This window comes from Dreissena polymorpha, chromosome 7 (genome assembly GCF_020536995.1).
Source record: "Dreissena polymorpha isolate Duluth1 chromosome 7, UMN_Dpol_1.0, whole genome shotgun sequence".
NCBI lineage: Eukaryota > Metazoa > Mollusca > Bivalvia > Myida > Dreissenidae > Dreissena > Dreissena polymorpha.
Window position 1 is genome coordinate 55,285,676 of NC_068361.1, and position 15,075 is coordinate 55,300,750.

At 35.2% G+C, this 15,075-nt stretch overlaps 1 protein-coding gene across 2 annotated transcripts in view; it reads right to left on the reverse strand.

Moving 5' to 3' along the window:
- Nucleotides 1-388: 388 nt before the first annotated feature.
- LOC127838714 (LIM homeobox transcription factor 1-beta.1-like) overlaps nt 389-15,075 on the reverse strand; it is a 31,007-nt gene continuing 16,320 nt past the window's right edge. Inside the window, exons 3-7 of one of the 2 annotated variants that reach the window (XM_052366668.1) lie at nt 6,680-6,900; nt 6,170-6,381; nt 5,631-5,820; nt 5,311-5,379; nt 389-4,429 (exon numbers count right to left, since the gene is read on the reverse strand). In XM_052366668.1, the coding sequence (XP_052222628.1) occupies nt 4,236-4,429; nt 5,311-5,379; nt 5,631-5,820; nt 6,170-6,381; nt 6,680-6,900 (886 nt within the window). In that variant the 3' untranslated portion in view covers nt 389-4,235. The remainder of the gene's footprint in view (nt 4,430-5,310; nt 5,380-5,630; nt 5,821-6,169; nt 6,382-6,679; nt 6,901-15,075) is intronic. The other variant, XM_052366669.1, reaches the window with a different exon arrangement.

The window sequence follows — 15,075 nt, forward strand, 5'->3', positions numbered from 1 at the left end:
TAATGTTAATATAATAAATATTAAACTAACGTGGCCTAATTCGGTGCCTATTGATTTTTTTTTAATTATCATTTAATGACGAACTATAATTTGACCTTGTATTTATTTTAATAGAAACATTAATGAAATGGCCGCTAAAAGTATTAAAATGTCATTAGCGTCTTTTAAAAAAATTCCCTCGTGATATATGCAAACTGGAATCTTTAAACTGGTTTTATTAAACATTAGTGGTTTTATTTTTTCCAGTGTTAACTTTGATTTAATATGTTTGTAATCAGTACTCATAACTGCCGTCACAAACACGTTTCACAAATGAAAAAGAAACATTCAAATTCACTGCTGAACGAATACCACCCCTATGAGACATATACAACAAACTCTTTGGTGGTCACAGCTAGCACATTTTATTGTTGTAAAACAATTTGTAAACGTTCATATAAAATAAATAAAATAAATACAATGGTAACTAACATATCATACTGGCAAATAACAAGTTGCGAATCCATACTCTGTACGCCGAAGGGTTTGACTTTTAAAAATGATGGGACACCCGTTTTTTATCAGTTAATGAAATTAATTTTGATGCACGAATTTCACTAGTTGTATGCATATGTTAAAGTATTGTTAAGCCCTCTTTATCAAAAAATTGCATGGGTAAAATTGATTTGAATGTGGGCGAATTCAATGTTTACATTCTTAAATCAATCACTCTTGCTCAAGAAGTACTATATACATATAATTATACCGTATCTGTTACATTTTACAAGCTTCACTTCTTTAACAAGGCTAATAGTTTATCAACAGATATTTGATTTCGTCGATTGGATAACACTCTAGATGATTAGTTATATGACTTTTTTAGCGTCAGAAAAAAGCATTTTAAACCCAGTAGCCAATTGTACGATGCCATATAGTATTCCAGAACTTCCGGTGGATTATTTGATATAAAGACAGTAAAAGATATTCATAGACATTATTATATATGAGTCTTGCTTGGAGAAATCCGGATTTTATTCATGTGTGTAAGCGTCATCCCAGATTATCTTGTGCATCCACACGGGCTAATCAGGGACGACACTTTTCGCTTTTATGGATTATTGTCGTTCGAAAGAAATCTCTTGTTGTTTGCGAAAATCCAGTTAAGACGGAATGTGTCATGCCTAATTAGCCGGTGCGGACTGCAAGGCTAATCTGGGACGGCACTCTACGCACATGCATTAAACCCCAAGACGATATTGAAGACGTTTGCAAAAAAGTGTTGTCAATCTTTGAAGGTTAAGTGTTGTTACAGGTTAGGCCCAGCATCTACCGTATATAAAACACACATGCAACCGCAGCGTTTGCTATGACACATCGTATGAACAAACAGATAAGCGTTGTCGTGGTTAGCACAAATGAGACATTTTGTACATATTCAACCATGACAACAATGATGGTATGGACCAGATCTGGTTGACACCACAAATAAGTACAGGTAGGTAGATATTCACCTATGATATAACACTAATGTTAAACATGGAACTTCACAAATGTTAAAGGTATGCACATATTCACCTATGAAAATAATGATGACATGGTAAGGGTTATGCACTTGTAAAACGATATTGCACAAAACAACGATGGGTAGGGGTCAGTTTTCATAAGGCTTCGTAAATTAAACTTTATGAGCAATTGGCCGCGCGTATGCGAAATTTCATTGCTTACATTAAAAATATGAAATGACAACAATATTTACACGAACACAATGTTGTTTTTTTGGTAGTCAACTGACCTTTATATGAAACCGTCATCAAACTCTAAACAATTTGCTGTCTTAAAAGACGCTTATTTTTTTGTTACATTTTAACCAAGAAGCGTTATAAATGCATAACCTGGACAAAAAAATAACGATTGTACTGGATTTTTAATTATGAATATAAATTATATAGACTTTAATTCCTTTGAATTTGTCTTATCGGCGATTAATGGCTGGTTTATTAAAGAATATGTGTACCGCACAACCACATGGATATTATCGAGTGTAATGACATATTGCAAACACTGTCATGGAACGGACATAACTAAACAGGAATACAATTCATCCTTCTGGCCTTCAAATAACAGAAAGTGGTGAAAAATGAAAAATGGAATGGAACAACATAATTAAAATAAAAATAACCGAAATGGAATGCAAATAAATTTAAGGAATGTCAAAGCACTTAATTGGAATGCAAATAAATGCAAATTCTTTCTGATGTACACATTTTAAAATGTATGCAATAAATGAATTGGGCAGCCAAACATACGAGTCTAATTTTTAAGTATTATAGTAACATATTAATTACTATATTGCAAATAACACTACTTCTTCGACGTGGTTATGGCATCCCTGTTTGGTTTTGAATGTGCTCAAGCTTTTCATCGATTTTATCTTTTTTTATATCATTTGCCTAAAAAGAAATCATTTTATGAGGGCAAAATAAACATGAATATGATTATTGATAAAATATGAAAGTTACACAATTCATTCAAATTATTTCAATAAAACAATTCTTTGAACAAATTTTGCAAATGTAAGAAATCAAGTGAAATAAAATACAAATATAGTTCACATTAAATTGATAATTTAGGACGGAGCGAATTGTATTAACAAATGGCTTTTATCAAAAGTTAAATCAATGTGTCATATTAACTAATCAATAAATGAATTACTTGATAAATTTATATAAATTGTTGTTGTTTTTTTGCAATAAATTGATTGTTTTTGTCATTATATTGCAAACCACGCAAAATTCAGTATTAATGTTGCCACGAATTAACCCTACAAATATAAGAGATAAAACCCAGCGTTTTCGTCTTGTGAAATGTAAAATACGTTATAAAACTACATAATTAGGCGTTGTTAATTAATCACGAATAAATCAGTATCATTATATAGCTCTTATACCGTGTGCACATACCTTTGTTTTGAGGAAATAACATAGCATCTTTTGTACATGTTATTATTAGGGATAAACCCTTATGTCAATAAAAATCTGTATTATGTCTTATTTACATTCAACAGATTTCGAGTACATACATTTTGATATTTAAACAAGTCTGTTTAATTCACAGCAAAGCTAATAAATATATTTTTGCATGGAAAATATGAAAAATATATTGAAACAGAAAATTGATGTTTTACACTATTTTTGCCAACAAAACGTGGTACTCGTGCTTTAACACATTCAAATTGATAATTTTTAATTCATAATGATGGGCGATGATGCAACATTTTGTCTATTTTACTGTCAGTGCCATTCCGTTAGTGTACAGATGAGCCGTGTTCTGAGAAAACTGTGCTTAATGCATGTGCGTGAAGTGTCGTCCCTGATTAGCCTGTGCAGTCCTCACATGCTAATCAGGGAAGAAACTTTTCGCCTAAATTGGATTTTTGCTAAGAAGAGACTTATTTAAACGAAAATGTCATAAAAGCGGAAAGTGTCGTCCCTGATTAGCGGACTGCACATGCTAATCTGGGACGACACTTTACGCACATACACAATGTCCAGTTTTCTCAGAACGCGACACAAATACTTGTACGCTTCAATAGCAGAAACGGCTACGGAAAGCGTCCGACTACAGCATCAAGACAGTGTTTAAAAAATGCAATTAACAAAAGTATCATTGGTCAGTGGACACGATCTTTCATTCTAAACCTAAACACAAGCGCTACATAACACTGGAATATTCTTCAATGAAGATTATTTCGGAGACATTTACTTTCAACAATCCAATGTTTCCCCAGTTAATTTCAAGGAAACTCTTCATCACAATTCACGGACATTCATGAAGCCACCATGATTTCATATTACACATCGTGTGAGTGTAAATACCATTTCTTTCTGTGGTCATCAAACATGTGAAAGTGGAGGGGAGATTTACTCGTTTTAAACATACTTCGTTTATTCTTATTCCAAGAAACGTGGAAAATCCGTTTTAAACACGCCATCGCGACCATACCAGTACTAAAGCCGTGTACGCCTCCGTTATTTGTTGCCGCTCACCCATAACTCTTCATTTCACAAAACCCGATACATTGTTATTGGGTATGTATTCTTCAATCCAGAACCGTACAGAAACAAAATCTATCGAAATCGAAGCAAATCCAGTAAAATCACCGTTCATTGCCATACCGAAGGTAACACCGGTACGAACAAATACGATGCTTATGCTTTCATACAACACGGTGCACACGTTACATGTGAGGGGTTCATTCAGTCCGCACTGAAATACGACGACTGCATGGAGTAGAGTTTGTCGATGGGGTTGATGAGGCTGCTGGACGCGGATAGACCGTTCGTCCGTCCGTCAGCCAGTAGCTGATCCAGGGCCTCCATTTTGTCCTCGAGAACCGACCCGTTACTGTAGGTCGTCCGGGAGACGGTGTTCGTACTAGAGTACGCAGAATCTGGAAATATTAACAAAACATATATCAGCCTCGCTCTGTAAACACGGGGCTTAATGCATGTGCGTAAAGTGTCGCACACCAGACACGAAACCAGAGACGAAACTTTCCACATACACTTGATTTTCGCAAAGAGGATACCTTGTTTTAACGAAAAATAATATAAATTAAGAAAGTGTCGTTTCTGAATACCCTGTGTGGACTGCACAGGCAAATCTGGAACGACACTTTTCGCACATGCATTAAGCACCGTTTTCACAGAGCGAGGCTTATTTTTTTATAGCTACACACACATATAAAATGTTTTGCTTCATAGTTCCTCTGTTTTTGATTGTACCATAAGTAATTCCCTGCTAAATGACTTTTGAAGTCAAATAATACCTATCGACAGTTTTGGTTGTCACTGTAAAATATAGTGTGTGTTTATTTAAATATTGAACCTATATACTTTGAGCGTAACTGAATGTATACATGTAGATTTTAGCTAAAGTCATTTACATTGGATCAAAACGACTGTTACAATTTTTGTAGGGCTTCTGCTATATTACATATACTAGTTAGTATTATTGTTTATTAACATTTATTTGGCCTATCGCTATTTAATACCGTAGTGTTTTTTTCTAACTATTTTTACAAAACCAAATGTTATTTTTATATAAACACCAACCTTGCATTAATTGGAGTTCAGTTTTAAAAATGATTTAATTTTACTTAAATATATATCCAGCCGGTATACCTCTATATCTTTGTATTCAATCAGAATCAATGATATGAACTCCCACTAAATGTATGTATACATTCGGAATCTCTATCTTTTTCTGTGGAAAACCGATAAATATGTTCGCTTTTTACGTTAAACGGTGCGAACGTTACTACTCACCTACCTGAATGATCTGTGTCGAAACTATTTAACTCGTTTCCATAGAGATGAGCTTCACCTTTCGGCGACACGCCTGCGAACGATTAAAAAATCCAATTAAGAAAGAGAAAATGTAACGATTTAATGCATTGATTTTTTTATATATTTTCTTCTGGTACTGAAAAACGGAACACCTAACTTGTTCTTGTGCATGTCGACGAAATGTAAATAATTCATTTCTATTTCAAAACAGAGATCTATTATTTATCAACTCTGATTTGTTCAAAACTGCGAAGAAACTCGCGTTCACGTGTTTCTCGCCCCCCCCCCTCCATCTACACTCACCCGTCTGGTCGGCGGCGCCTATCAGGCTGCTACTGTCAGACTCGCTGTCATCCTCTTTCTTCCCTTCCGGTGACTTCAGCTTCCCCTTGTCGCCGACAGAGTCTCCATTGCTACTTCCGGTGCTGCCTCCCCCGTCCTTCTTACTCTTTCCACCACCATCCGCATTTTGGCGCCGAGCTATTTTCTTTACCTGCGTTAAAATTGAATCATTTGGGTTACTTGTGAATTATTCGAGTGTTCTGGTTGAATAATAATAATAATAATAATAATAATAATAATAATAATAATAATAATAATAATAATAATAATAATAATAATTATAATAATCATAATAATAATAATAATAATAATAATAATAATAATAATAATCTTCATCATTATCGTCATCATCATCATCATCATCATTATCATCATCATAATAATAATGTGTAATGCAATTAATGAGTGCTCTGGACGTAAATGCAATTAAATAAGTAAGGACTAATAAAGAGTTCCAGTGCGAAATTGGGGTATGGAGAGGAGGGGTCGGAGCTTCGTACCTTTGCCCGCTGATTCTGAAACCACACCTGCACCACTCGCACGCTAAGGCCTGTTTCCGCCGCCAGAGACTCGCGCACCTTTCGGCATGGCTTCGGGTTCAGCTCGAACGCGTTTTTGAACTTCCGGCGCTGACTTGTGGTAAGGATCGTGCGCGGTCGCTTCGGCGGCTTCCCGGAGTCACTGTCGTCATCGTAACTGTCGCTGTCGTCGCCTGCAAGCGGGTTTAAGGAATGGGATAAGTCCAACCCCACCGTTAAATATATCTTTACTATTTAATTTTACACAATTACATTTAATAAAACATCAAGCACCGTGGCATCACATCAAACGAGGGAAGACACTACATGTATCAATTCACGTAACCAATGATTGGCTCGGAACGGTTTGTGAAGAGTATTATATTGTTGTGACGCAAGTATGACCGTTGACCGATAGATGAGGTAACCGCTGTCGGAAGTTTGTTATTGGTAACCCATACGGGAGGTAACCTCTTAGAGTGGTTAGCTTACTTTTAGGACTGTACGGCATCATGACCATCTCCTTCTCGAAGTCCAGCCGACAGAGCAACTGGCCGTGCCTCACCGCGAACTCGTCGCCTTTCTGCAGGGGGTGACCGCACGCGACGCACGCGAAACACTGGATGTGGAACACGTGGTCGAGCGCGCGCATCACTAGTTGATTTGGAGGTATTATCTGCTGAAGACAGCCGCTGCATTTGGCGCGAAATATCCTAGAACAAATCGATGTATACTTGTATTTGTATATTATATATGTACCGGTAGATCTCTAATTGTCAACGTTCATTGAGAAATAAGTATCGCTGTATAACATATCAGACTGAACTACCCACTTGGCCTCACGTTGAGCGGCAACTGATTTGAAGATATTAGTGTTGGTATTGCTGTGACTGACACCCGAGTAATGTACGGTATTTGCATTTTGCTTAGGAAAGTTTTGTTATATCATCGATGCAGTCTAGATGGGTTTTAAAGTTGTCTCATATTTTGGCAGATGCAAAATATTTTGAAATTTTTGATTTTCACTCTTTTAAATAATTTGTCTATATTTAAAAATTGAAACAATATACATTTTTGCTGAAATATGTTATCTGTCATCAATGATTTGTTAATAAATGTTATCAGATTTGCAAATGAGTTAAATATTTAAAAATATAATATAATAGTGTGTTAACATGGAACAATGGTATATCGATGCTTTATTATTGATAAAATAATAAAATCAACTACACTGTATAGGCAGTCAGTCATTTTGGGATCGTTCGTATAGCCGTTTTGGGGGTCATATTCTTCATTGTAAAAGTAAGGTTTCCCAAAAATCCAGTCCTTACTTCCTCAATTGATGGGGATTTGACAGATGTTTGAATATAACGTTGAAGTTGTAACTACTATTATACTGACAGTCTTTTTCATAATGTTTTTTTTTAATAAGTTTTATCACTTAGTACTGTAATTTAATTTATCAAACAAATATATTTTTTATAATTTGAAGTAATTCCTAATTTCACGGGGATATGCTGCATTTCAGAACCAGTTAAAAAAGTAATCAAAATGTTATGAATACCCTAACATAACGCTTTTGTCCGAGACTGCTACACCTTTACGACATTGAATCTGACCCATGCACAAACTACGGTGTACCACGGCATGCACTGTTAATCTTGTCTTATATAAAGTGAAAAGTTTCACGTTAATCGACCAACACTTGCAGAGGAAGCTGACAGAACAAACATTTCAATATGGTCACTAGTTGAATTATTTTCTATTTAAATAGTTCACACATTATGGGGCGTTAGATAAAGTGTATGCAGTGTCATGTAAATCAGCCAAACGAGGAAAAGCCCGTCAACACCGCGACACAAAGTGGCAAAATGCAATCCCAAACGGTTGCAAAAAAAAAATGTCGCGCATTTCTTACCCTAATGTAATATGACCCATGCTTTTTTTTAATAAATCGAACGATGTAAATGTTGTTTAAATGACAAGAAATACCAACAGGCCAGGTAACCATTATGGTTACTCCAGTATATCCCCTATACATATATGTTCGTGGTGGTATCATAACATGTAAGAACTCTTACTTATTCCCATGCAACACACATTGACACATGGGTATTGGGAGGCTTTGTTCTCTGCGAATTCTTCAATTTCCAGTATTTTTTTAGTATACCTCAAATGCAATAAACATTGCGCATATCAATCTTTATAAAAAAAATAATGATTTATTTGTGAAATAAGTGAGAAGGAGATAAAATGACAAAATCATATGCTGCAGTACCAGATATATATATCTCCACTTTTATTAGCAATAATGTGCATTGTCCAAATCTCCGTTCGTTGGAAATATTAAAACAATAAATCTCAATCGCCATGGAGACTAGGCATCAAAACCATTCCGTAGGACCAAGAACAAAGCAGTAGCGTCAATTTTCTCGTAATTTCCTTTATGTGGCATCTTATATTACGAACAATTAAATTGAAATCCCGAGGTGTATCACGTTCTTATGGTATTCGTGTGTTACCTGTAGCAAAATTGACTAATACCATCATGTCAGCTTTCAAAATAGAACACTCGCATAAGCAAACATGGTGGTCATTTTTTATGTTATTCCAAATGCTGTGGTTTCTTTCAGACAAATGCATTGTCAAAACGCGAAAAGGAACACGTAATGTCTTTCATATTGAATAAGATGTTACTTTTATACCTTTTCAAATAATATTTTTAACCGTTTAGTGAAAAGGCGGGTATAAGAACGCTGTCAAATGTGTATTATTTATTTGTGAACGTTCGACCACCAGCTCTTGCAGTTCGAGTAGACTATATTCTGTCCAAAGAATTCGATAGCGGTCCGTGTTTACTATTTCCTACATTGTTTGTCCCTCTATGATCTAAGCTTTGATGTCAAAGCTCTAAAACAGTTTTCGCTTTGTTTTATTTTGACACCAAACGACATCGAAGAGTCCGCCATTGCCGGACCGGGGTGAATTTCAAGCGGTGCCGCAGTAAATAATTCACTTATCTTGGATTGGCGCAATAAATCAGAATTGTATTCTAGACACATGGATTTTGAAGTCATTTATGTACACATGTTTTAGTATTTATTGATAACGTCTGCTTTGTGTAGAAAACATCAAAGATGTTAACATGTTTACATATGATTACACTATTACAATTTAGTGGCACGTATTTGTCAACGAGAGAAACCTAGCGCTTGAAAGAAGATAGGAAATGGCAGGAAAGAGAGATTAAAGGCCACAAGTAACACTTTTACAGGCAAGAAAATATGGCATCACTCGTGTGTTTACTACAACCGTTCTAAAGATAGACAAGGTCGACATTTTCCAGAATAATTAATGTTTCAAATGTAAGTAACTTGCATAATGATGATGATGATGATGATGATGATGATGATGATGATGATGTTGAGGATGTTGTTGTTGATGATGATGATGATGATGATGATGATGATGATGATGATGATGATGATGATGATGATGATGATGATGATGATGATGATGATGATGATGATGATGATAATGATGATGATTATCACTCAGTTACTGAAACACATTCAAAACTATTGCGAATTATTTCGCAAAATAATAGCAATAATAATAATAAACTAATAATTATACTCAAATAATACTTATTAATAATTTGATAGTATTAATAATTTATAAAATATAATAGTAATAATAATAATAATAACAATAATGATAATGACAATTTTAATAAATATATCTGTCACAGACTATTGTGCCGTCACGTCACATGTTTTGACACAGACCTATCAAGAAGTTAGGTCAGGCAGACTTTCTTCCAAACTTTCTTTACATGAAGTTTCTGTAGATGTGAACATTTAAAGCAAAGTTTCGAGGGCAGTTGTGGCATAGTTGATTCCTCCTCAACATCATCGTCATCGTCGTCGTCGTAGTGATATTATTAATAGTGATATTATTATTATTATTATTATTTTTATTATTATTATTTTTATTATTATTATTATAAATTATTATTATTATTATTATTATTATTATTATATATTATTATTATTATTATTATTATTATTATTATTAATTTGTTTATTCATTTACGTATTTATTTATTTATTTATTTATGTATTTATGCATTTATTTATTTATTTGTTAATTTCTTCAAAAAAACACACACAATATTACAAATATTTCTACTAATAAATAACGGTTATTTAATTATGTAATTGGTCACGTACATTTTATCTAGAGGGTATATTGCTCCCATTGTGTTTTCCTTGCGCACCTGTATGCTTATATTTCATTGATAAATTGTTTGATTTACATTGTGCGGAACTTCTATTATTCGCAATGAGAGTGTGTGTGAACAAGTCTTAAGATATTTGTATCAAGTTTCGAAATTAAATTTTCGATAAACCCTCGATAGAGAAGCGTGTGAGGCAGTGTGTTTATATAAAACATAACCCGACACAAATGTGCGAGAAAATCATTGATTCAAAACGTGGCGGATTATCTGTACAATTGTTATTGAACATTTTGTATTTCATATTTTATCATAAATCTGACAACGCGGGTCGTTTTTGACAGGCCCAGTGCGCGATACCGCGGCTATGGATTAAGATAGCGGTGGCGGGATTCGAACACTCAGAACCCGCTGCGGACGTAATCCGCGTTTTATACCAGACAATTTCAACACGGTTTGCAATTTTCTGAACGCGATTTCGATTATTATTATTTCTGAACATTGATTGAATTGACGATGACAAATATTTTGAATTCAAACTTGCGTTGGACAACCTCAGATTACTGTGATATTCACGAAAAATCGATTTGGCACGTATCTTCTAAATTATACCATATAATTAAAGTACCAGTTTTCATAGAATACCGACAAACTTTAAACATTAAACTCGTTTGTCTCTGATATGTCGGGTATGTGACTCCTTTTTTGACCGGTTAGCTAAGTTAGTAGAGTGCTTGTGTTACAGTCCGAGGATTGCGGGATCGATTCCCGGCTTGGTTAGCGTCTCCCCTTTTCTCTGATGCAGGTAGGGAAGTTGATTCCCGGCTTGGTCAACGTCTCCCCTTTTCTCTGACGCAGGAAAGGGAAGTTGATTCCCTGCTTGGTCAACGTCTGCTCTGTTCTCTGATGCAGTAAGGGAAGTTGATTCCCGGCTTGGTCAACGTCTCCCCTTTTCTCTGATGCAGGAAGGGAAGTTGATTCCGGCTTGGTCAACGTCTCCCCTTTTCTCTAATGCAAGTAGGGAAGTTGATTCTCGGCTTGGTCAACGTCTCCCCTTTTCTCTGATGCAGGTATGGAAGTTGATTCCCGGCTTGGTCAACGTCTCCCCTTTTGTCTGATGCAGGTAGGGAAGCTGTCAGTTACCGGTACAAGTATATGCGTCAGATACTAGTAACCCTCGGACAGATTGAGTGGTTTAACTGACCGCCTTAATATGAGTGAAATAATCCAGTGGTTACACTCCATCCAAACAAGCAGTAGTTACCGAGTTCTCGTGTACCAACGGACCACATGTTTATTGCACATCCCGCGGTCGCCGGAGTAGTTTAAATAAGCAACGGTGCAAGCATCCTTTTGTTGGAATAATATTTAGTATGATGACTCCGCGCCGGTTTATAAAACTGAATAAAGTTGTCACATGACGATCTAACAATTACAATATCAAGTACAACTTTGTTGGTGGTACGCTATAAATAATGATCCAAATTATCACCAATTAAATTTTTCCAAGATAAAGCTGTCAAAATGTTTTAATTGTATAATATTCCATATTTTTCTATTATTAACATAAATTGTGCTCGGTGCGTTAGGCGCTCCATTAGCCACCCGATCCAGTTAATTTAACCACAATTAATTTCGATACTTGATTTTCACTTTTCTGATCAAAGCGTTGCCATGGTGTCACGCGCCATAAAACACAATTTTACGGATATAAAAATACGACTGTCCTTAACATTTCACGAAACTGATGTTATCGCGGGTTTGCCACCTAAGTTGATATAAAATAATATATTAAGATATTTTAATTGTATTTCTTATACCAGAACGGGTTCTATAAAATCATTTATTATGCTGCATAGCAATGCAACTACCTAAATGCAGGGCTGTTAAGGCGGACTAAAAATCATGATCATTTTCCAAAAATGAACTGCATTAAAATAAGAAATGTATGTATTTAATATGTGTTCAACATCAAACGCTATAAACAGCTTGTCAAAATAAATTAAGATAATACATGATTTAGGAAGCTGCATTAAACAGACAGTAGACGCAGGTGTTTAGCACTTTTGAACCGATCATTTATTTAAAAAGATGACTTAGTTATAGTGTTATTAAAATGCCACCAAACTGTTAAATATGCAGATACTCAATATTTCTGTCTAATTAATCCATTAATTATTACAGTACACATCGCAATATGATGTTTAATGCTATTTTACATAATTGTTGTTTACCGAGCATACAACCGAGATATTCATTTCATATGTTGGAGAATAACGACATACTAATATTGAAATAAACCAACTGTGTACATCTTCATTTTGATTGCAAATTGCCCATTAAAATTTGGATCGCCATGTTTTAGGTTTGTAGGATGCACATCTTGATTATATGTTCAAAAACACATTACTGTGAGCGAGTTGACAAGATCATGGTTTGGTCAGCGCGTGCCCTTACACATGTTAGAGAGCACCGCTGAATGCCCGGATGTTATTACATCACGCGTATTGACCTCGGTCGCAACAGTGGCCGGTTAAAGTGATTTGTAACCCTATGTCAACCGTCCAATTGCGCAGAGTAATCCCCAACAAATCCTTTTTCCGAGCACTTTCATTCACGACGCAATATTTGCTTTCAATTAATACGCAGTCATTTATGTCGGGTAATTCCTTCCGTCAAATTGAATGAAGTGCCCCATATGCTCTGAGTCCGCCGCTTGTATCGGTTTCCATAGCTACTCGTGGAACTATTTCTTATCAGCGCAACGACGCCGGATCGCGATATTTCATTAGACAAAACTTTAAATTTGCTTATTATAAAACAACGCAGATAAATTTTAATTTGATTGAATCGAGGTAACGCAATACGGAAAAAGCTGACGTCGGTTTGTTTAGAAACGCGCTCCGATTTTGTTCCATGTCAATGTTTACTCGCATGATGTCCTGTGCAAATCGTTTTCCAACGGTAGTGTAAATATAACTTGATCTCCGATTTTCTGCTACCAATAAATTAGTTTTCCATGCTGTAACATTATGCAGGATCGAATGGGGACAAACAAACATTGAGTGGAATTCCATAGTCATGCATAGCCAGAAATGGAAACAGACTTAAACGTATGTTTCTATCCAAGAACAATGATAGTAAGCAAGACCCCCAAAAAATAATTTTCAAACGTTAAACGCAATTTTTTAGGGCTGCAACGGATATCCAAAATATCCGAGATTCGCGGATCCAAACGAGGATTCGCGGATCTAACCTTGATTGGTAAAATCGATTTCCATTCCGGATCTTATTTGAGTTTAACCTTTCCTTTGCGGTAATTGTTTCTTACGCCCTAATACTTTTCGTTAAAGGTCACATAACCCCAAACCGGAACTCCTGTTTTTAGGGTTACATGCAGTCAGTTTGATACTTAGCACACATTGTTGAGTGCATGCTGCCTAGGATTTGTAAAATACATTGCAAATGGTTAGTTTTGGTATCAACTTGAAGGTATATTTGTAAGCAATAAGAAAATAAGCCATTTTTGTGCTCTACTTTTTGTGTTGATGGTTCCCGGCTTTGAAAGTAGGTCATACTATTTGAGCCCAAAATGGTTGTCTGCACAGCTGTCAAAACCGGTTTGCCTATTCTAAGCTAAATATTTTGAGTTAGCACGTATAGAATTTAATGGCATGCATTTTTTTTCAAAAGATTACGCATTTATCTTTCCAATGATGTATGATGATATAGTGGGAATGCGCTTGATCATGGTAAAAATTGATATCGAACTTCAACTATTTTATATGTAATATAGAAGGAAAATTAATTGCGCATGTGTAACCTTAAATTGTTTCTTTCTGTTTGAAAGGCTGACTGGTATGTAGTTTGTCACAATTATCGATACTTTTTCGACAAAAACATGGCACTACACAGGCTACTTTCGTTTTCGATGGTGCGAAATGGCGCAGAAGAAAAATTCGCGATGCACATACACAATTAAAATCCTCGGTGTGGAAGCATTTTGGGTTTTATCAGCATACTAATTCTGGCTTATATGTGGTCGTTACGAAGTATTTTATTGATACTTATTGCAGATTGGGTTTGATGCGTTTATTGCTTGTTAAAATACAGCGTTATCCATATTATATCCGACTGAAATAGATGTGTTTAATACTGAGACATTATTATTAATGTTTGTCGTTAAAATGCTTACACTTTTCGTGTATGTACGATTTTGATAGTTTTTGAGAAATTTGCGGAATCTGGACCCGGGTATAAAAGTGTGTTCGAACAATGTAAGTCCTATTTTTTTGTTTTCATCTACTTAGTATTTGTTTTGTTTTTTGATGTCGTTATTTCTGCTTCCACTACTGCTGTTGCGGCTGCAGCTGCATCTACTAATGCTGCTAAAGTAGTATACATATTAGAAGCTGTAAAGTTTGTAATAATAATAAAAGTTAATTACTTTTTTTCATAAGAAATATATAAGTTCTGCTGTTTCAAAACATAATTATGGTTATAGCAATATAAATTATAATTTATTTTGCGTATTTTTACTTTCAAATTAAGGATTCAAACCGATATTCGATATCCGGGCATTTGGATTCGAATTCGGATCCGATTGAAATTTTGGATTCGCTGCAGCACTACTATTTTGCTTTCCTGGTGC